Source organism: Mercenaria mercenaria, chromosome 6 (assembly GCF_021730395.1).
Source record: "Mercenaria mercenaria strain notata chromosome 6, MADL_Memer_1, whole genome shotgun sequence".
Lineage (NCBI taxonomy): Eukaryota > Metazoa > Mollusca > Bivalvia > Venerida > Veneridae > Mercenaria > Mercenaria mercenaria.
In genome coordinates, this window is record NC_069366.1 from 42,690,631 (window position 1) to 42,715,396 (window position 24,766).

The 24,766-nt window shown below is 37.3% G+C and overlaps 1 protein-coding gene across 6 annotated transcripts in view; it reads left to right on the forward strand.

Moving 5' to 3' along the window:
• LOC123549149 (protein phosphatase 1 regulatory subunit 16A-like) overlaps positions 1–24,766 on the forward strand; it is a 150,872-nt gene that overhangs the window by 26,559 nt on the left and 99,547 nt on the right. For 5 of the 6 annotated variants that reach the window (XM_053546623.1, XM_053546626.1, XM_053546627.1 and 2 more), the window contains exons 2-3: positions 4,845–5,600; positions 13,938–14,008. In XM_053546623.1, coding sequence (XP_053402598.1) covers positions 5,342–5,600; positions 13,938–14,008 — 330 coding nt within the window. In that variant the 5' untranslated portion in view covers positions 4,845–5,341. The remainder of the gene's footprint in view (positions 1–4,844; positions 5,601–13,937; positions 14,009–24,766) is intronic. The other variant, XM_053546625.1, reaches the window with a different exon arrangement.

The window sequence follows — 24,766 nt, forward strand, 5'->3', positions numbered from 1 at the left end:
ACCAGAGTCTTTGACTTAGTGGAAAATACTTATAAAGTGCTCAAAAGTTTGTGGTGCATAATTGTACCTTTAAAATATTTCACCTAGAGTTATGAAACCATGTACGAATATTAATCAGCAATTGAATTTATGTACATGATTTTTTAATCCCCCGCCACAAATGGTGGGGGGTTATAGGAATGGTCTCCGTCCGTCCTTCCATCCGTCCTTCCGTCTGTCCGTAACACTTTCATGTCCGCTCCATATCTCCAAAATCCCTTGAAGGATTTTCGTGAAACTTGGGTCAAATGATCACCTCATCAAGACGATGTGCAGAACCCACGAGTCAGCCTTGTCAGCTCAAGGTCACAACTCAAGGTCAAAGGTTTGAGCCTTCCATTTTGTGTCCACTCTATATCTCCTAAACCCCTAAAAGGAATTTTATAAAACTTTTGTCAGATGATCACCTCATCAAGACAATGTGCAGAACCCATGAGTCAGCCATGCCAGCTCAAGGTCAAGGTCACAACTTAGGGTGAAAGGTTTGAGCCTTCCATTTTGTGTCCGCTCTATATCTCCTAAACCCCTTGAAGGATGATCATGAAACTTGGGTCAAATGATCACCTCATCAAGACGATATGCAGAATCTATGAGTCAGCCATGTTGGTTCAAGGTCAAGGTCACAACTGAAGGTCAAAGTTTTGAGCCTTCCATTTTGTGTCCGCTCTATATCTCCTAAACCCCTTGAAGGATGATCATGAAACTTGGGTCAAATGATCACTTCATCAAGACGATGTGCAGAACCCATGAGTCAGCCATGCCGGCTCAAGGTCAAGGTCACAACTGAAGGTCAAAGGTTTGAGCCTTCCATTTTGTGTCTGCTCTGTATCTCCTAAACACCTTGAAGGAATTTTATAAAACTTGGGTCAAATGATCACCTCATCAAAACGATATGCAGAACTTATGAGTCAGCCATGCTGGCTCAAGGTCAAGGTCACAACTTAGGGTCAAAGGTTTGAACCTTCCATTTTGTGTCCACTCTGTATCTCGTAAACCCCTTGAAGGATTTTCATCAAACTTGGGTCAAATGATCACCTCATCAAGAACTCATGAGGAATTTTATAAAACTTGGGTCAAATGATCACCTCATCAAAACGATATGCAGAACTTATGAGTCAGCCATGCTGGCTCAAGGTCAAGGTCACAACTTAGGGTGAAAGGTTTGAGCCTTCCATTTTGTGTCCGCTCTATATCTCCTAAACCCCTTGAAGGATGATCATGAAACTTGGGTCAAATGATCACCTCATCAAGACGATGTGTAGAACTCATGAGTCAGCCATGTCGGTTCAAGGTCAAGGTCACAACTCAAGGTCAAAGGTTTGAGCTCTGTATCTCCTAAAACCCTTGAAGGATTTTCATGAAACTTGGGTCAAATGATCACCTCATCAAGACATTGTGCAGAGTTCATGATTCAGCCATGTCAGTTCAAGGTCAAGGTCGCAGCTAAAGGTCAAAGGTTTACCCTTTCACTATCCATAGCAGTGGCGGGGGATTTAGCTGTCTTTCAGACTGCCTTGTTTTTTTTTGTTTTTAGGATTTCAAACTTCAAGACAAGTGTTATGGCCCTTGACATAGTCAAAAATAGACATTAAGGGCATAAAAGTTTGTTTCTCATGTATCTGTAATGTGCTTGACATAGGTGTTCTGTTTTGGATTTCACTCAGACCAGAGTTATGGTCCTTGACTTAGTGAAAAATACACATAAAATGCTTAAAGGTTGTATTGTACACATTTTGAAATATATTACAACTAGAGTCATGAAGCCATGTTCAGCAACAGGAAGTTGGGACACCAGTGTGTAATGAACACATGTCTAGTTTTTGAGTTGTTTGATAGTTCTGCTTGGCCCCTTTTAGGAGCTGCAAGAGCTGATATCTTAAAACAGGAAAAGAAAAATCTTTAAGCAACATCTTCTCATGTACCAAGTAATGGATCTTCATCAAACTTGGTGTGTAATACCTTTGATAGTTTTCTCTCACCTGAGATCAAATGTTTAAGCTTGACCTCTTTTCAGGGCTACTAAAATTGGATAAAGCCTTTAAACAACTTCTTCTCATAAACCATTTCATAAAACTCCACGAAATGAGTCTGTAGCTTCCTTATATTGTCTTTTCTCAGATTTGTTCAAATGAATCTGCTTGGCCCCTTTTAGGGACCACCAGAGCTAAAAATAGAAAGAAAACCTTTAAATGACTTCTTCTCATGAACCAGTTGGTGGATCTTCACAAAACTTCGTTTGAAGAATAACAATCCATAAAATAGTCAATTGATCACTGCAGACTATGTTTTCAAAATTGCAGTTTTAATCTCCTGGAATATGGAATTCCCAGGTTTGCGCAAAGACATGGATCTTGATTTCTCTGTATGCCAAGTGACCGTTAAAATATCTGTGATCTAGTCCCCTTAAAACTTAAATTTAGCACAGATCTGACCAGAATGCAAGCAGCTGTGTTTATTCCAAGAAAAAAATCTGTCTTCATAAGATTTAAATGAGATCTGAAGTGTGGCGGTGTCGCACATACAGGAGAAATAATTTTCTCTCTATGGTAATCGGTCTTTATAAAAAGCCCTTCAGCATCTGAAAGTGTTGCAAACTAATAACAGTTAATGCGCTTCTTTCATGACGTGACTGTAAATATCGAATGAATATAATTCAGATTCCCAGCAACAGAAAGATTTGCAGGAAGATAGTCAGAATTTGTCATCCCAGTTTTAGGCAGCTAATAGTGTAGAAATTCATGAGGACTTTGTATGCAAAGAATTACTGATATGAAAATGATATGCATGCATGTTTTAGCTCACCTGAACTGCAGGCTCAGAGAGAGCTATTACTAAGTATAGGTGGATGGTCTGGTGTATGTCGTCCATCATCCTGAATTAACATAAACATCTTTTCGTTTGAAACTACTGGTCAGAAGTACACAAAACTTGATCTGTAGCATTCTGGCAAGGTCCTATCTCAAACTGGATCAAATGGTGCCTTTTTAGGGGCTGTTAGAGCTAAAAATAGAAAAAGATTCAAATGACATTTTCTCTAACCCATTGGATGGATCTTCATCAAAAATGGTCTGTAGCATCACTAAAAAGGTCCTCTCCCAGTTTTTTATTTCCCCCATTTGAAGAAGGTGGGGTTTATTGTTTTGCAGATGTTGGTCGGTCGGTATGCTGGTTGGTCCGTAGGCCAATTTGTTTCCGGATGATAACTCAAGAATGCTTGGGCCTAGGATCATGGAAGTTCATAGGGAGGTTGGTCATGACCAGCTGATGACCCTTATTGATTTTGAGGTCAGTGCTCAAAGGTCAAGGTCACAGTGACCCAGAACAGTTAAACGGTTTCTGGATGATAACTCAAGAACGCTTGGGCCTAGGATCATGGAAGTTGATAGGGAGGTTGGCCATAACCATGATGATCCCTATCGATTTTGAGTTTAGTTGGTCATAGGTCAAGGACACATTGACCCGGAACAGTTAAACGTTTCCAGATTATAACTCAAGAATGCTTGGACCTACTGTCATGAAAATTATTAGGGAGGGTGGTCATGACCAGCAGATGACCCCTACTGATTTTGAGGTTGGTAGGTGAAAGGTCAAGGACACAGTGACTGAGAACAATTAAACAGTTTCTGGACTATCTCTTGAGAATGTTTGTGCCCAGGATCACGAAACTTGATAGGGATGTTGATCATGACCAGTAGATGACCTCTATTGATTTTGAGGTCAGTAGTCAAAGGTCAAGGTCACAATAACCTGGAACAGTTAAACAGTTTCTGGATGGTAACTCAAGAACACTTGGGCCTAGGATCATGAAAATTGATGGGGAGGTTGTTCATGAGCAGCAGATGACCTCTATTGTTTTTGAGGTCAGTAGGTCAAAGGTCAAGATCACATTGACCCAGAACAGTACAACTTTTTTTGCCAAATAACTGGAGAATGCTTTGGTGTAAGATCACATTTGATACAGAGTTTACTCATGATTGGTACATGACCCATAATTTTTTATTTGAGGCCAGTACGCCAAACATCCAGTGCACAGTGACCAAATAATTTTTGTTCCTTGTGCAATTACTGAATGCATCAAGGAGGACATTTCGTGTTCTACGAGCTCTTGTTCAAATGGGAGCACTTTGCCCTTTTTAATAGGTTTTTTGCTAGAAACAAATTTCTTTAAAGGCACTAGTCCTGACCTTTTTACAGATTTTATTAAGATCATGTGACAATTTAAAAAAAAAAAAAATAGGTCACTTATGACTGGTAAATGACCCATAATTATTGATTTGACGTCAGTACATCAAACGTCCAGTGCACAGTGACCAAATAATTTTTGTGCCTTGTGTAGTTACTGAAGGCGTACGGGGAGCATTTCATGTTCTACAAGCTCTTGTTTTTTACTTGCAGTTTCTTGAATGTCTTAGTATTTATTTTTTTTAAAAAGTCCTCCCCAAAACAGTTGCTAACAATTCTTGTTTTTAATGCCAGCTTTTTACTGCACTGTCCTGTTCTGATTGGGAAAAGGCATATTATGCCCTATTGGGCTGAGCTTGTGAGTGTTTATAATAAAGTGGTATTTTAGAGACAAAGCAAACTGCTTTATGCCTGATGTTCATTTCGAAGTGTGTCCCTCTAAATACTTGGGTCAAATATATTGAGCCCGTATGCATGATTGTAGTTTATGGAAATTGAAGATGCCTTAGAAAATAGGCAGTTATGGTACTATTCATGGATGGATATTCAGGATTCACTTATTCCAATAATGCTCTGGGGAGAAATTTTCTTATATATTCAAAGAGTATTTTGTATGGTTTCAGGTATTGAAGAGTCCTGGATTTAAAAGTCTGCAAATATTCTTGACAGTTTTCGCGATTCCTGGAGTTAAGTTCTTTCACATTTCTGGAGAATTTTCATGATGTGATGCCACTCTGCACAGACCAGATTAGTTATTGCTTATAGTCAGACATAGAAAGTCTTGTTACATGGATTCATTGAATAGGAGTCAGTGTTACAGACGATTATTTATCGCCCCATTGTGTTTTATTATTCATTGTGTTCATTTCTTCAGAAAGTGCTTAATAAATTTTATTACTGTATCTAAGTAACTAAAATTAAAGTCTATGTTATAGTGCTATATAAATAATTGTAAATGATTAATTTTAAATACATTGCGTAGTTTACAAAGAAGCTACAGGAAGATTAATGTTTTTAGCACAAAAAAGCCAAGGAATTTATTTATTACAATTGAATCAAGAGTCTATAATTTTCTTATTTTTTGACTAAATTTCTGCTGGATTTAAGTTAAGGAGAAAAAATGGCTGAGCACAGTGATTTGGTGGCAGAAATTGCCAGTGTGGAGAAAATGACCACTCCAGATCGATTAAAACATGCAAAGAAACGGAGATCCCAACAATTGAAGCGATTTGCAAATTATGAAAAACAACTTGAAAAAGACAAGAATAAAAAGAACAAACAGTCACAGAATCAAAGACGGACAAGAAAACGTGCACGAGTGAAGTTCATACATAATATAATGTTACTGGAGGCAGCGGCACGAAATGATGTGGAGGAAGGTAGGATTTTAGCTATATGCAGTATATTAGTATATAAGTGGAAAATGCACAATTTTATATGGGCCATCTTCTGAAGAAAGATTTCTTTGAGAAATGAAAGTCAAAATCCATTTTTGGAAGTAGCTTTTGTATGGGTACTAATATAAATATGGTCTTTTTTAAGCTGACAAATTAAGCAAGATAAAGATAGCCAAGATCATTTTAGTGCTTCAAAAATGTTGAATCCTGAATGCAGTATTAAATTTTGTGGGCAGATCTAGATGAAACTATCTGTTTCTACTAAGATTCCTTAAATAATATTTGGTTGTGCACTGGGGTTCTTCACTGGCAAGTCATCATACCATTTAAATTGTGTTGATGTCACTTATAATTAAGCTTACATGTCTGAAATTGACTGCAAAGGGAATTTACATTTTCTATATGCGACTTTAAAATGAATATTGCCTGACTCACTATGTTAAATACCAGCTTCTTTTTGAATATTTTATTATGGTAATGAGTACCACAGGCATATGTTTCCTATTAAAATGCATGTGCCTGTTCAGCATAATTTTTGACTTTTAGGAGAATGGAGTAGTATTAACTAAAATACCCAGAAGATTACTAGGTTTCTGTTAAACTCTAAGTAGCACACTACAAGGTAGACATTCATTCCCCACCTCTGATTTATGTGTGGAAGTTGTGCTGTTCAGCATAATTTTTGACTTTTAGGAGAATGGAGTAGTATTAACTAAAATACCCAGAAGATTACTAGGTTTCTGTTAAACTCTAAGTAGCACACTACAATGTAGACATTCATTCCCCACCTCTGATTTATGTGTGGAAGTTGCATCTTACTGGCAGAGTACTGGTACTGAATCAAAGTTTACTGACATCAGAACTGAAAAACTGATGAAAAAAGGTAACCCACATCAAACAGAGATCATTTCTCTACCAACAGTGTTCTTATTAACTTTGTTTTAAAAAAAAAAGAGCAGTATTATTCATATCAAAACCAACTGTTTCTTTTTTCTCTATGTTCCTCATTGTATTTTAAATGTCAATGGAAAAATGACCACCCTAACTGTGACATTTGTCTCCGAAATATTTTATGTAGATACAAGTTTTTTTGCATTAAGAAAATATCTAGACTTGTCCTTGTACTACTGATTCAATTTTAAGCTTGGCAATATGAAGTATAAGGAGAGCTATCCTAATTCACGTCCACACCTTGCTTAGGTTTCATGCATTTCCACTTTATCTCTGTTATCTGATTTGCTTCAAGTTTAAAATAGTTGTCTGTTGTCCATTGTCTGTCCATCCCCCATACTGAGATTGGCCTTTGTCCGTTTGCTGTCCATCCATCAGAATTTGTGTCGTTCATATCTCGAAAAGTATTTGACCCAGTCATCAAACCTCACAGGATTGTTATTCAGCATGGGTGTTTTATACCAGGGTTTTTAGCTCGACTTTTCGAAGAATAAGTAGAGCTATTGTACTTGCCCCCTCCATCGGCATCGCCGTCACCGTCGCCGTTGGTTAAAGTTTTTGATAAAGTCAGATATCTCTGTTACAATCAAAGCTATTGACTTGAAACTTAAAATAGTTCTTTACTATCACAGTCTACGACAGAATTATGCCCCTTTCTAACTTAGAATTTTTGGTTAAAGTTTTTGATAAAGTCAAATATCTCTGTTACTATCAAAGCTTTTAACTTGAAACTCAAAATACTTATTTACCATCACAGTCTACACCAGGAGAAACAATCCCCATAACTCTGGTTTGAATTTTGACAGAATTATGCCCCTTTTTAACTTAGAATTTTTGTTATTTTTTTTGATAATGTCAAATATCTCGGTTACTATTAAAGCTTTTGACTTGAAACTCAAAATACCGATTTACCATCAAAATCTACACCAGGAGACACAATTCACTTAACTCTGATTTGAATTTTGACAGAATTATGTCCCTTTTTAACTTAGAATTTTTGGTTAAAGTTTTTGATAAAGTCAAATATCTGTTACAATCAAAGCTTTTGACTTGAAACTTAAAATACTTGTTTACCATCAAAGTCTACACCAGGAGAAACTATCTCCATAACTCTGATTGAATTTTGACAGAATTATGTCCCTTTTTAACTTAGATTTTTTTGTAATTTTTTTTTATAAAGTCAAATATCTCTGTTACCTAGTATAATTAAAGCTTTTGACTTGAAACTCAGAATAGTTATTTACTATCAAAGTCTACACCAGGAGACACAATTCCCATTACTCTGATTGAATTTTGACAGAGTTATGTCCCTTTTTAACTTGGATATTTTTTTTACTGGCAAAGCTCTAATTCAGAGTCAAGCACTGAGAAAAGTCGAGCGCGCTGTCTTACGGACAGCTCTGTTAATTTGGATCTCACATCTTCAGACCTGAGTTATAGCCCTTGTCTTAATCAAAAATATGCATAAAAAGGCATAAAAGTTGTGTCGCACATATTTCAAAAAATATTTTACCTAGGGTCATGAAACATCATATTTAGCATGTGAAGTTGTGCACCTGTGAATTTGTTTCTAGGCCTAAAAAATATGTCTGTTTCCTGTAACCCAACCGACCGTAAGTATTTACCGCCGACTGCAATTTTTTTATGGGCCGAAATTCGAGGTTCTGATATCTTTATTGATTAAAGGGATAATTTAGTTGTATCCGACCTCGTCGCGCATAGTAATGAACGTTCCCGGTTCCATCGACATGAAACAACACGACGAAAAGCCTGTTTGTCGAGGTTCCGGGTTTTCACCCGCGAAAATCGAGGTGTTCTATGATGCGTATCGAGTTCAAAAGTTCTGCCCCTTGTCAATCAAAATCTCGGTGAATTTCAATACTGTTCGCCGCCACAAGCGGAAGTATGGCAGTAGGCGGAGCGTCGTATACTAATTAGCTACTGACAGATGTCAATCACGCCACGCGCCAACTGACACGTGGTTATCTCGCGGTTTGTATTTAGTACAATAAAAATGGCCGGAAGCTATGTCTGTCTACGAACTTTGCCTGTTACACAATGTTTACTGACCAAAAGGAATCTGTGTAGACAAAACTTGTATGAACATCCGTTATTGAAAGGCGGGAGCAAATTTTCAACAATTTTGTTTGATTAGGCAGTTAACTGGCGATAATAAGGTTACTGAAGAACAAATTGGATAATTATAATCGAATGTTACGATGTATAGCAAATTTTCTAGTATTTGTCGAGGCTTAGTTTGGGCAGAAACAAATAAAAAAAATATTTTAATAAGCAGAAATTGTAAGTAGTGATTAGCTATGATGGTAGAAAATAAATTAAACAGATGCATTTTTTTCAAGAATTAAACTCAAACTTTCGTTTTCTGTATTTGTCACCCGTTTTCGCGACCGTGATTTCCGGACATTTCTGTGATTTCCAACGAGATTTTCTAGTGCAAATCCTAATATTAAGCCAATAAAAAGTCTGCTTTTAAGAAAAATATGACAACTGTTACTGGTAATTTTGTGCTTTTATAAACTGTTCTTGAGTATTTTATGACACTGTGGCTCAAAGAAAACTATTTGATTTAGGATTTATATATAGGTGGTCAGAAACGTTCTAATGACAGTGATAATGACAGTGTGTGTGGTACACTAACCAAACATTCAGTTAAAAAATGATGATGTTAGTGATGCTGAAACACCCAAGTCTAAAACTAAACGAAAGTTCGATCAGAACTGGATGGCTTTGTTTTCTTGAAGACTTGCATGGAGACTAATGTATTTGTCTTAGATAAAGTTTATAACAGAATAGCTTCACCCCTGAATAGCTGATCTTGACTCTTGAAAATCTGATTTTGACCATTGAAAATTCAGGCAGAAGAGTCTATGACTTGAGTTTCAGAACCTACCAAACGCCCAGTATAATGATTAAATAGTAGATAAATAACAAAGATGGACAAATAAAAGAAGGTGATTGTGCCAGTCGATCACAATCAAACTGTATGATGTGTTTCAGTTCTAGTCATATGCCATTTTAGATATTTTTTGTGGTTCTGTCACAATTCTTGTCATGTTCAGTAATTAAAAATAAATTGTCTAAATGTTATCTGATTCACATTTTCACTCAGTTACAAGTATCAACTATCTCAAGTCACATCTAGCACAATTTATTAACTATTGCCAGGACTTCAACCCCTATTACCTTGTATATTAAAAAAGCAGAAAAAACACTGAAATTTTCTGACACCTACTAAAAAAAATAAAAAATAAAAAATTCCTACCTACCGACCCCCCTTTTTAGCTCACCTGTCACATAGTGACAAGGTGAGCTTTTGTGATCACGCAGCGTCCGTCGTCCGTCCGTGCGTCCGTCCGTGCGTTAGTCCGTCCGTCCGTAAACTTTTGCTTGTGACCACTCTAGAGGTCACATTTTTCGTGGGATGTTTATGAAAGTTGGTAAGAATGTTCACCTTGATGATATCTAGGTCAAGTTCGAAACTGGGTCATGTGCCATCAAAAACTAGGTCAGTAGGTCTAAAAATAGAAAAACCTTGTGACCTCTCTAGAGGCCATATATTTCATGAGATCTTCATGAAAATTGGTCAAAATGTTCACCTTGATGATATCTAGGTCAAGTTCGAAACTCGGTCAAGTGCCATCAAAAACTAGGTCAGTAGGTCTAAAAATAGAAAAACCTTGTGACCTCTCTAGAGGCCATATATTTCAAAAGATCTTCATGAAAATTGGTCAGAACGTTCACCTCGATGATATCTAGGTCAAGTTCGAAACTGGGTTACGTGCTGTCAAAAACTAGGTCAGTAGGTCAAATAATAGAAAAACCTTGTGACCTCTCTAAAGGCCATATTTTTCATGGGATCTGTATGAAAATTGGTCTGAATGTTCATCTTGATGATATCTAGATCAGGTTCGAAACTGGGTCACGTGCGGTCAAAAACTAGGTCAGTAGGTCTAAAAATAGAAAAACCTTGTGACCTCTCTAGAGGCCATATATTTCATGAGATCTTCATGAAAATTGGTCAGAATGTTCACCTTGATGATATCTAGGTCAAGTTCGAAAGTGGGTCACATGTCTAAAAAAACTAGGTCAGTAGGTCAAATAATAGAAAAACATTGTGACCTCTCTAGAGGCCATATTTTTCATGGGATCTGTATGAAAGTTATTCTGAATGTTCATCTTGATGATATCTAGGTCAAGTTCGAAAGTGGGTCACGTGCCGTCAAAAACTAGGTCAGTAGGTCAAATAATAGGAAAACCTTGTGACCTCTCTAAAGGCCATATTTTTCATGGGATCTGTATGAAAATTGGTCTGAATGTTCATCTTGATGATATCTAGGTCAAGTTCGAAACAGGGTCATGTGCGGTCAAAAACTAGGTCAGTAGATCTAAAAATAGAAAAACCTTGTGACCTCTCTAGAGGCCATACTTGTGAATGGATCTTCATAAAAATTGCTCAGAATGTTCATCTTGATGATATCTAGGTCAAGTTCGAAAGTGGGGCACGTGCCATCAAAAACTAGGTCAGTAGGTCAAATAATGAAAAAACGTTGTGACCTCTCTAGAGGCCATATTTTTCATGGAATCTGTATGAAAGTTGGTCTGAATGTTTATCTTGATGATATATAGGTCAAGTTTGAAACTGGGTCAACTGCGATCAAAAACTAGGTCAGTAGGTCTTGAAATAGAAAAACCTTGTGACCTCTCTAGAGGCCATACCCTTGAATGGATCTTCATGAAAATTGGTCAGAATGTTCACCTTGATGATATCTAGGTCAAGTTTGAAACTGGGTCACATGCCTTAAAAAACTAGGTCGGTAGGTCAAATAATAAAAAAACCTTGTGACCTCTCTAGAGGTCATACTTTTTCATGGGATCTGTATGAAAATTGGTCTGAATGTTCATCTTGATGATATCTAGGTCAATTTTGAAACTGGGTCAACTGTGGTCAAAAACTAGGTCAGTAGGTCTAAAATTAAAAAAATCTTTTGACATCTCTAGAGGCCATATTTTTCAATGGATCTTCATGAAAATTGATCTGAATGTTCACCTTGATGATATCTAGGTCATTTTCGAAACTGGGTCACGTGCGGTCAAAAACTAGGTCAGTAGATAACGTGAGTCACGTGCTATCAAAAACTAGGTCAGTAGGTCAAATTATAGGAAAACCTTGTGACCTCTCTAAAGGCCATATTTTTCATGGGATCTGTATGAAAGTTGGTCTGAATGTTTATCTTGATGATATCTAGGTCATTTTCGAAACTGGGTCACGTGTGGTCAAAAACTAGGCCAGTAGGTATAAAAATAGAAAAAGCTTGTGACCTCTGTAGAGGCCATTTTTTTCATGAGATCTTCATGAAAATTAGTGAGAATGTTCACCTTGATGATATCTAGGTAAAGTTCAAAACAGGGTCACGTACCTTCGAAAACTAGGTCAATAGGTCAAATAATAGAAAAACCTTGTGACCTCTCTAGAGACCATATTTTTCAACGGATCTTCATGAAAATTGGTCAGAATTTTTATCTTGAAAATATCTAGGTCAAGTTCAAAACTGGGTCACATGAGCTCAAAAACTAGGTCACTATGTCAAATAATAGAAAAAACGATGTCATACTCAAAACTGGGTCATGTGGGAAGAGGTGAGCGATTCAGGACCATCATGGTCCTCTTGTTTCATAAAACTTAAGGGGATTTTTCTATAGCATGTGAAGTTGTGCACCTGGTGTACTGTTTGACTTTGAGATTTCACTCAACCAGACCAGAGTTAAGGTCCTTGAGTTAGTGAAAAATACACATAAAGTGCTTAAAAGTTTGTGTTGCATATATCTTTAAAAAATTGACCTAGAGTCATTAAACCATGTAGGAATATTATCCAGCTTGTGAATTTGTGCACCTGAAAAAAAAGGTGAGTTATTGTCATCTTTTGATCGGTGTCGACGTTGGCGTTGCCTGGTTAAGTTTTAAGTTTAGGTCAGCTTTTCTCCTAAACTACCAAAGCTATTGCTTTAAAACTTGCAACACTTGTTCACCATCAATAGCTGACTCTGTACAGCAAGAAACGTAACTCCATCCTGCTTTTTGCAAGAATTGTGGTCCCTTTTGGACTTAGAAAATCAGATTTCTTGGTTAAGCTTTGTGTTTAGGTCAGCTTTTCTCCTAAACTATCGGAGCTATTGCTTTATAACTTAAAAAACACTTCTAGTCTTTAAACAACATCTCCTCTGAAACCTTGTGGTTGAAGATGATTACACTTGACCTAGATGCTCCTTGTATTATGGTCTTCTTCTAAACTTGACTTGGTTGCTCTATGGGGCCGCTAGAGTTAAAAATAGAAAAATATTTAAATGACATCTCCTAGTGCATAATTAATATATTTTACACCTACAGTTGGATTTAAAAAATGGTGCAAAATTGACCAAACATATCAAATGTTGATTTACCCAATATTCAAGTATCATTCTAGATTTAATACAGGAATAAATTATTTAAGTTTCTTGGTGACAAAAATAAGAAGAAAAAAAATAGAAAAGAAAATAAATGCTTGCCTACCTACACTATTTTCTTTTTTAACCAGGTTTACAAAAAAAAAGGAGCTGGTTATAAGATTGGCGAATGTTGTTGGGCGGGCGGCGTCAACTTTTGGTTTCCGCTCAATAACTTGAATTAAGAGTGACCGATTCAAATGAAACTTGGTATATAGGTAGCTTGCATAGAGACAGAGTTTGGGATTGCACATGAGGTCAAGATCAATGTCACTGTTGCTAAAAATAGAAATGACCCATTTTTAAACAGAACCTGTTTGCATGATGCAAAATTTGAAAACCTGGTTTTTGTGAAATTTCCACGTTTCTTGCATGTTTTTTCTTTTGTTTTTGTTTTTATTGCCTTATTACGATGTTCGACACATTTTTTAGCTTGACTGTTTGAAGAATAGGGGAGCTATCCTACTCGCCCCGGCGTCGGCGTTAGCGTGAGCGTGAGCATCTCGCAAATGTTTAAGTTTGCGTACCACCCCAAATATTTTCAAAGTCCATTGAGATATTGCTTTCATATTTTGCATACTTGTTTACCATCATGACCCCAGTCTGTAAACAGGAGCAGACAACTCTATCAAGCATTTTGACTGAATTATGGCCCCTTTTCGACTTAGAATATGCTTATTGTAATATTAAAGTTTTACTCATAGCTTATATTATACTATCAAGCACTGAGAATAGTCGAGCACGCTGTCAACTGACAGCTCTTGTTTTTCACTCATGTTTAATAATGACAATTTATATTTTATGGTAATAAACAAAAAAAAGTGTTTCTGAGAAACCTACAATATATATAATTATTGTAAATTTCAGTTCGGAAGTTGTTAATGGCTGGTGTGAGTCCAGATGTCACCAACGAAGATGGTCTGACAGCTCTACATCAGGTGAGAACTTGCAATGCCTGTTTTTTAGCTCGATTATTCGAAGAATAAGTAGAGCTATCCTACTCACCACGGCGTCGGTGTCAGCGTCGCACCTTGGTTAAGTTTTTCGTACCAGTCCACTTTTTGACAAAGTCTTTTGAGGTAAAGCTTTGAAAGTATCACCATGTCTAGTTGTAGGCAAGAGTACATAACTCTATCAAGGATTTTGGCTGAATTATGGCCCCTTTTAACTTAGAAATCTTGGTTAAGTTTTCGTACCAGTTCACATTTTGTGTAAAGTGTTTGACATATAGCTTTGAAACTTTTATCACTTGTTTATTATAACAGTCTCTATCTGCAGCAAGAGTACATAACTCTGTCAACTGTTTTGACTGAATTATGGCCCTTTTTGGACTTGGAAATTGGTACAATTTGTGTACAAATCCATGTTTTGTCAAAACTATTTGACATGTGGCTTTGGAAGTTTGCACAATTGTTCATCTTTGTGATTTATATCTGTTGGCAAGAGTACATAATCTGTCAACTATTTTGTCTGAATTATGGCCCTTTTTTAGCCCACCATCATCAGATGGTGGGCTATTAAAATCACTCTGCATCCGTGGTCCGTCCGTCCGTCATTCCGTCCGTCCGTCCGCCCGTCCATTAACAATTTCTCGTTATCGCATCTCCTCAGAAACTACTGGGGGGATTTTGACCAAACTTTGTCAGAATGATGTATTGGTACCCTAGTTGTGTCCCCCTGAAAATCAGACTGGTTCAACAATTTATGAGTGAGTTATGGCCCTTTGTTTATTTCTATAATTTAAATAGATTTATATAGGGAAAAACTTTGAAAACCTTCTTGTCCAAAACCACAGAGCCTAGGGCTTTGATATTTGGTATGAAGCATTATCTAGTGGTCCTCTACCAAGATGATTCATATTATTTCTCTGGGGTCAAATATGGCCCCGCCCTGGGGGTCACATGGTTTATATAGACTTATATAGGGAAAAACTTTGAAAAACCTCTTGTCCAAAACCACAGGGCCTAGGGCTTTGATATTTTGTATGTGACATCATCTAGTGGTCTTCAACTAAGATCGTTCAAATTATACCCCTAGAGTCAAATATGGCCCCACCCTGGGGGTCATATGGTTTACATAGACTTATATAGGGAAAAACTTTGAAAATCTTCTTGTCCAAACCACAAAGCCTTGGGCTTTGATACTTGTAATGTAGCATCATCTAGTGGTTCTCTACCAAGTTTGTTCAAATTATCCCCCTAGGGTCAAATATGGCCCTGCCCCGTGGGTCACATGGTTCATATAGACTTATATAGGGAAAAGCTTTTAAAATCTTCTTGTCAATAACTACAACATTCAAATTTGGACCACATGTATATTTTTGAGTGGCAAGATGAACCTTGACATGAGTTGACCTTGATTTTGACCTAGTGACCTACTTCCACATTTCTGTAGCTACAGCCTTCAAATTTGGACCACATGCATAGTTTTGTGCACTTGAAAAAACTTTGACCTTGATTTTGACCTAGTGACCTACTTTCACATTTTTGAAGGTACAGGTATCAAATTTGGACCATATGCATAGTTCCGTGTTTCAAAATGAAATTTGACATTGATTTTGACCTAGTGACCTACTTTCACATTTTTGAAGGTTCAGTCTTCAAATTTGGACCACATGCATAGTTTTGTGTTCCGAAATTAAATTTGACCTTGATTTTGACCCAGTGACCTACCTTCTCATTTCTCAAGCTACAGCCTTCAAATTTGGACCACATGCATGGTTTTATGTACCGAAACAAACTTTGACCTTTACATTGACCTAGTGACCTACTTTCACATTTTTGAAGGTACAAGCTTCAAATTTGGACCACATGCATAGTTCTGTATTCTGAAATAAAACTTGACCTTGATTTTGACCTAGTGACCTACTTTCACATTTCTCAAGCTACAGCCTTCAAATTTGGACCACATGCATAGTTTTGTGTACCGAAATGAACTTTGACCTTAAGATTGACCTAGTGACCTACTTTCACATTTCTGTAGCTACAGGCCTCAAATTTAGACCACTTGCATAGGATTGTGTACCGAAACAAACTTTGACCTTGACATTGACCTAGTGACCTACTTTCACATTTTTGAAGGTACAGGCTTCAGATTTGGACCACATGCATAGATTTGTGTTCTGAAGTGAAATTTGACCCTTGATTTTGACCTAGTGACCTACTTACACATTTCTCAAGCTAAGCCTTCAAATTCGGACCACTTGCATAGTTTTGTGTACCGAATTAAACTTTGACCTTAAGATTGATCTAGTGACCTACTTTCACATTTCTCGAGCTACAGCTTTCGAATTTGGACCACATGCACAGTGTTGTGTACGGAAATGAAATTTGACCTTGAGCTAGTCAGTAAGTCTTGAAATTTGGAACACTCAAAAATGGCACTTGGTGGGCGCCAAGATCACTCTGTGATCTCTTGTTGGACTTTGAAATTGGTTTAGTTTTCATACAAGTCAACGTTTTGTCAAAACTATTTGACATGTGGCTTTGAAACTTTGAGCACTTGTTTATCATCATGATTTCCATCTGTAGGCAAGAGTACATAACTCTTGTCAACTATTTGGGATAAATTATGGCCCTTTTTGGACTTGGAAATTGGTTTAGTTTTCATACAAGTCAATGTTTTGTCAAAGCTATTTGACATGTGCCTTTGAAACTTTGAACACTTGTTTATCATCATGATTTCCATCTGTAGGCAGGAGTACATAACTCTGTCAACTATTTTGGCTAAATTATGGTCTTTTTTGGACTTTGAAATCAGTGAAGTTTTTCGTACCAGTCTATATTATGCCTAACCTGTTTGTCATATGGTTTTGAAACTTTGACCACTTGTTTACCTTCATAGTCTACTTACCTAGGACAAGGACTTGAGCTCAGTTATGGCCCTTTTCTGGACATAGAAATTAGTTAGGTTTCGCATACCATTAGATATTTTGTCTATCAACTTTTTGATATATGGCTTTGACACTTTGAACACTTGCTTACCAATATGGTCGCACATTATAGTGCAAAACTTATCCAAATCCACAAATGCAGGTACATTGTTTGTCTTATCTGTTCCTTTTCTTTTGTCTGAAAATCTCAGGTAATATTTTGACCCTATACTTCTATCAATGCTTCAAATAGGCGAGCACGCTGTCAACAGACAGCTCTTGTTTTACAAGCAAGAAGGTAGTATCTTCACTATAAAATGCTGATAGATTATTTTTATTATCAGATTGTTCAAAGTTAATTTTTCAATAAATTGACAAAAATAACTGATGCAGAGAAGCAGGTGTAAATCATACACAGACATCAATATATCCGTATTACATAGAAATAGGCTGCATTCTTCCTCCCTGTTACATAGAAATAGGCTGTGTCCTTCCTCCCTATTACATAGAAATAGGCTGCGTTCTTCCTCCCTGTTACACAGAAATAGGCTGCGTTCTTCCTCCCTGTTACATAGAAATAGGCTGCGTTCTTCCTCCCTCCTCCCTGTTACATACAAATAGGCTGCGTTCTTCCTCCCTCCTCCCTGTTACATACAAATAGGCTGCGTTCTTCCTCCCTCCACCCTGTTACATACAAATAGGCTGCGTTCTTCTTCCCTGTTGCATACAAATAGGCTGCATTCTTCCTCCCTGTTACATAGAAATAGGCTGCGTCTCCTCCCTGTTACATAGAAATAGGCTGCGTTCTTTCCCCCTGTTACATAGAAATAGGCTGCGTCTCCTCCCTGTTACATAGAAATAGGCTGCGTCCTTCCTCCCTGTTACATAGAGGTAGGCTGCCTCCTTCCTCCTCCTTCTTTCCCACTGTTACATAGATATAGGCTGCGTTCTTCCCCCCCTGTTACATAGAAATAGGCTGCGTCCTTCCTCCCTGTTACATAGAGTAGGCGTCTCTTCTTCCCTGTTACATAGATAGGTGCGTCTTCCCCTTACATGAAATAGGCTGCGTTCTTCTTCCCTGTTACATAGAAATAGGCTGCATTCTTCTTCCCCGTTACATAGAGATAGACTGCGTCCTTCCTTCCTGTTACATAGAGATAGGCTGCGTCCTTCCTCCCTGTTACATAGAGATAGGCTGCGTCTCCTCCCTGTTACATAGAAATAGGCTGCGTCCTACCTCCTTGTTACATAGAAATAGACTGCTTCCTTCCTCCCTGTTACATAGAAATAGACTGCTTCCTTCCTCCCTGTTAAATAGAAATAGGCTGCGTTCTTCCTCCCTGTTACATAGAAATAGGCTGCATTCTTCCTCCTTATTACATAGAAATAGGCTGCGTTCTTCCTCCATATTACATAGAAATAGGCTGCGTCCTTCCTCCATATTACATAGAAATACGCTGCGAACTTCCATCTGTTCATCCATCCTTCCATCCATCTTTCCATCCATCCGTCACAGCTTGTGTCTGAACCACAACTCTGCCATCTATGAAGGGATTTTGAAACAGCTTTGCACAAAATTTTAATGTTCCTCATAATCAGTTGGTATGTCATGCACAAGACCCAGACCCCTAGCTCCAAGGTCAAGGTCAAATGTTAACAGGGTCTGTCTCGTGTCTGGTCCATAACTCTGCCATTCATCAAGGGATTTTAAAATTAGTTGGTACATAACTTTCTGATAATGAGACAATGTGTCATGCGCAAAACCCAGACCCCAAGCTCTAAGGTCAAGGTCACACTTAGAGGTTAAAAGTTAACATGGTCTGTTTCTTGTCTGGTCCATAACTCTGCCATTTATCGAGGGATTTTAAAATTACATGACATAAATGTTCCCTATGATGAGTTGATATGTAATGTGCAAGACCCAGACACCTAGCTCTAAGATCAAGGTCACACTTAGAGGTCAAAGGTTAACATGGTCTGTTTCTTGTCCAGTCCATAACTCTACCATTCATCAAGGGATTTAAAAATTATATGGCACAAATGTTTCTCATAATGAGTTGATTGTTATGTGCAAAACCCAGACTCCAAGGTCAAGGTTACACTTCAAGGTCACAGGTTTAGAGCATCAGTTTCATGTCCAGTCCAGCTCTACTGCTCATCAAGGGATTTAAAAATCACTTGGCACAAATGTTCCCCATAAGGAAGTGATGTGCCATGTGCAAGATCTAGGCCCTCGCCTCAAAGATCAAGGTCACAGATAATAGGTAACATTTTTTGTCTGGTTTGTAACATTATGCATGGGTGTATATTTAAATAACTTGGCATAAATATTCACTATTACAAGACATAGTGTCATGTGCAGTGGTCAGGGTCACAGGCACACAAGTTAATTTTCTTTATTTTGTTTGTACATGAAATTTACTTCCCTTTTATATGATAAAGTACAATACATGTGTTTTTGTATCCAGTTTCCCACTAATTAAAAATGAAATTATGTTTAAAGTAAGATGTTTGGTATTGATAAAAAGCTATTATCAATTGTAGACTTCCAGAATGCAGACCCAGGCATGAGTTATAATTTTATTGTATATTGCAGCTTATGATCAAAAACAAAAACAGTTTGTATAAAACCGAAAACATTGTGTAAAAGCATCCGTGTCGTCCACTTGTTTTATTTATAGTCCAAATGAGGGTTTTCCTTTGTTACTATTTAAATCTAGAAATAGTCAACTTCTCTGTCTTTTTCGCGAACATGACTAAGTGATGAAAACACACAAAAGAGAGAAAGTCAGAAATGAAAGGATCTTCATTTTCAATAAAATCTTAATATATGTAATTGATTTACATATTGTTATCATATTATTGCTCATAAAACACCCTCGAAATAATAATAGACTGTCATAAAAAGCAAACACCCATTGGACTGAAGCATGTAGGTGTGACCAGTCGGTAGACTCCTTACATCCTGCCTTACATAAACTGCTTCCCGGCTTCTTGTAGTAGACACGACTATATATGGGGAGGCAAAATAACCAAAAACAATATACATGTATAGGCTTGGAGCAGCGCCCCAAGCCAAAAAATAATTAGTGCTTCACACCCAAATTTTTTCCAAAATCCAGATGAGAATCTAAAGATCTATTTTTTCTGGCCTTGATCAAATATTTAATCATTTGAAAACTATGAAATGAGAGTTGCTGAAAGAAGGAAATAACAAGAAAAAGCTGTTATGATTGTTTTATGAAAACAGAATATACAACTTTATTAAAAGGAGGTCTTCAGACCTATTAAGATAATTTCCACTGCCTGCTGTGCCTTTCATATTTAATGTAGTAAATGAAAATAGATGCAGTTACTTGCATTGTGTTGATGTTGGAAGAAAATAGTTAATTTGCTTGTTCAAGAAAAAAAATCATCTCAGTTAAGATGAAAAAAGCAGTTAAGATAGAAAGAGCACAAAACATTCCAGTTGCCAAATCAGATGTGTTGAATTCAATACCTTGGTGGGACAAAATTAATGTTATCTGTGATGATTGGACAAATACTACAAATTCACTTCACTTCTACTGTTATATCATCAAGGAACGCCGACCAAATACTGTTGGAAATTTAAATTAGCACAGTACCTTTAAATGTCTTATATACTTCCACTACTTATAAGGTCAAGGTCACAGTGACCCAGAACAGTTAAACAGTTTCCGGATGATAACTCAAGAACGTTTGGGCCCAGGGTCATCAAAGTAGATAGGGAGATTGGTCATGACCAGCAGATGACTCCTATTGATTTTTAGGTCAGTATGTCAAAGTTCAAGGTCACAGTGACCTGGAACAGTTAAACGGTTACTGGATGATAACTCAAGAATGTTTGGGCCTAGGATTGTGAAAGTTGATAGGGAGGTTGGTTATCACCAGCAAATGACTCCTTTTGATTTTGAGGTCAGTAGGTCAAAGGTCAAGGTCACAGTGACCCGGAACAGTTAAACAGTTTCCGGATGATAACTCGAGAATGATTGGGCCCAGGATCATTTAAGTTGATAGGGAGATTGGTCATGACCAGCAGATGACCCCTATTGATTTTGAGATCAGTATGTCAAAGTTCAAGGTCACAGTGACCTGGAACAGTTGAACGGTTTCCGGATAATAACTCAAGAATGCTTGGGCCTAGGATCGTGAAAGTTGATAGGGAGGTTGATCATCACCAGCGGATGACTCGTATTGATTTTGAGATCAGTAGGTCAAAGGTCAAGGTCACAGTGACCAGGAACAGTAAAACGGTGTCTAGACGAAAATTCAAGAATGCTTCTGCCTAGGATCAGGAAAATTGATAGGGACGTTGGTCATGACCAGCAGATCACCCCTATTGAATTTGAGGTCATTAAGTCAAAGTTCAAGGTCACATTGGCCAGGAACAATTAAACGGTTTCCGGACAATAACTCAAGAACGCTTGGGCCAAGGATCATGAAAGTTGATAGAGAGGTTAATCCTGACCAGCAGATTACCCCTACTGATTTTGAGGTCAGTAGGTCAAAGGTCAAGGTTACAGTGACAAGGAACAGTTGAACCATTTCCGGATAATTACTTGAGAACGCTCGGGCCTAGGATCATGAAACTTGATAGGGAGATTGGTCATGACCAATAGATGACCCCTATAGATTTTGAGGTCAGTAGGCCAAAGGTCAAGGTCACATTGACCCCCGGAACAGTTAAACCCTTTCCAGGTGATAACTTGAGAATGCTTGGGCCTAGGATCACGAAACATAATAGGGAGGTTGATCATGACCAGCAGATGACCCCTGTTGAATTTGAGGTCAATAGGTCAAAGGTCAAGGTCACATTGAACCAGAACAGTAGAACTTTTGTTTACAGTGAGCAAATAATTTCTGTTCCTTGTGCAATTACTGAATGCATCAAGGGGGGCATTTCATGTTCGACGAGCTCTTGTTTGGTTTGTTTTTGCTGTTTTTTAATCTCTTTGGTTATGGTTTAGAGTTTGACAGGTGTATTGACTTCTCCTAAATCTTCCCAGGGTCTGTTATTGATGAGGTACTGAGATACTTCGCCAAAACTGAACTATTTTGACATGTTTCTCCTCCCAATCAGGAAATCTCATTATATTTTGCAGCACATTGCAATATTTTTTTCTAGGAGAAATACTTGAAGGCCTGTCATTTTATCTTTGTCATTGTGTTAGGAAATAACCAAACTGACATCAACTTCAGTTCCCAATCAGAACTACTCCGCACAATATAATAAGTGATTTTGCTTTCTCAAAAAGTAGGTCTGTCATCAGTAATATAATTAGCCTGTTAATTTTGGTATCTATGTATAGTTGATATGGAAAAGTCCATTAATAGTTGTATCAATATACTGTCATTATTGATAAGTCCATTAATTATGATATCATTATATTGTCAATATGGTAAGTCCATTACTTATGATATCAATATATTTTCAATATGGATAAATCCATTAATTATGATACCAGTATATTGTCAGTATTAGTAAGTCTGTCAAGTATGATATCAGTATATTGACAGTATTTGTTAGGCCCATCAATTATGATATCAGTATATTGTCACTATTGGTTAGTCTGTCAATTATGATAGCAGTATATTGTCAACATTGGCAAGGTCCATCAATTTTGATAACAGTATATTTTCAGTATTGGTTATTTGGTAAGTCCATCAATTATGATATAAGTATATTGTCAACATTGGTTAAGTCCATCAGTTATGGTATCAGTATATTGTCAGTATTGGTAAGTCGGTCAATTATGATATCAGTATATTGTCAACATTGGTTAGGTCCATCAATTATCAGTATATTGTCAACATTGGTAAGTCCATCAATTATGATATCAGTATATTGTCAGTATTTGTTAGGCCCATCAATAATGATATCAGTATATTGTCAGTATTGGATAGGTCCATTAATTATGATATCAGTATATTGTCAGTATTGGTTAGGTCCATTAATTATGATATCAGTATATTGTCAACATTGGTTTTTTCATCAATTATGATATCAGTATATTGTCAACATATTGGTTAAGTCCATTAATTATGATATCAGTATATTGTCAGTGTGTATAAGTCCACTGATTATCAAGTCAATGTATTGTGAATATGGAAAAGTAAGTTAATCACAATATCAATGAATTTTTGTTATTGATAAATCTGTTAAGGTAATATTAGTTTATTGTTGATTTGGATTAGTCCTTTAATCCCAGTGTCAATATATTGTCAGTATGAATAAGTCTGTGAATTGTAATATTTGTCATCATCTTGCCTTCTTCAAATTTTTGCATTTCTATTGGTCAAGAGAGGTAGACAAGATATATTCCATATCTGGTTAATGATATTCTGATATGAATTTTGATTAAAATAAAATGGCTGCCCCATCTTTGTTGTTGGTTTATTAGTCCCTACTGGTTGAAAACCAGTTTCGGGGACTATAGGAATGCGCTTTTCCGTCATTCCGTCAGTTCGTCTGTCCGCAATTTCGTGTCCGGTCCATAACTCTGTCATCCATGAAGGGATTTTAATATTACTTGGCACAAATGTTCCCTATGATGAGACGACGTGTCGTGCGCAAAACCCGGAGCCCTAGCTGAAAGGTCAAGGTCACAATTGGAGGTCAAAGGTCAACAAGGCTTTTTTTCTGTCCGGTCCGTAACTCTCCCATCCATGAAGGGATTTTAATATTACTTGGCACAAATGTACCTCATAATAAGACGATATGTCGTGCACAATTTTCAGACCCCTAGCTCAAAGGTCAAGGTCACACTTAGCAGTCAAATGTTAACATAGCATGAACAGGGTCTGTTTTGTGTCCGGTCCATGACTCTGGCATTCATTAAGGGATTTTAATATCACGTGGCACAAGTGTTCCACATGATGAGACGACGTGTCGTGCGCAAATCCCGGACCCCTAGCTCAAAGGTCAAGGTCACAATTGGGGGTCAAAAGTCAATAAATTTTATTTCCTGTCCGATCCAGAACTCTGTCATCCATCAAGGGAATATAATATTACTTGGCATAAATGTTCCCCATGATGAGACAATGTGCCTTGCGCAAAACCCGAACCCTTAGCTCAAAGGTCAAGGTCACAGTTGGAGGTCAAAGGTCAATAAGGTTTTATTTCCTGTCCGGTCTATAACTTTGTCATGCAAAACAGGATTTAAATATCAGTTGGCACAAATATTCCCCTGGATGAGACAACATGTCATGCGCAAAACCCGGGCCCGAGGTCTAATGTCAAGGTCACACTTAGAGACCAAAGGTCAGACACAAGAATGACTTTGTCTGGAGCATTTCTTCTTAATGCATGGAGGGATTTTGATGTAACTTGGCACAAATGTTCACCAACATAAGACGGATTGTCATGCGCAAGAACCAGGTCCCTAGGTCTAAGGTCAAGGTCATATTTAGAGGTCAAAGTTCAAATTCAAGAATGACTTTGTTCGGAGCATTTCTTCTTCATGCATGGAGGGATTTTGATGTAACTTGGACCAAATATTCATCACCATGAGACACCCTTGTTTCTAGAATTACGTCCCTTTGTTATTACTATAAATAGATTATATTGTAACTTTTTTATTACTGGCCTTAGAGAAAAATCGAGACCACTTTTCTGTGGTACAACATGCATGTTACATCCAAGTTTTAGGTGTATTTTGACCTATCTCTACCTGGTAAAGAGTTTCTTGTGGACTTATATTATATAGATTTTTTTTTTTTTTTCGATTTTTTTTTTTTAGGATTAATTTCCCCATTTTTTTACTATAAATAACTTATATGATAACTTTTTTATAATCGGCCAAAA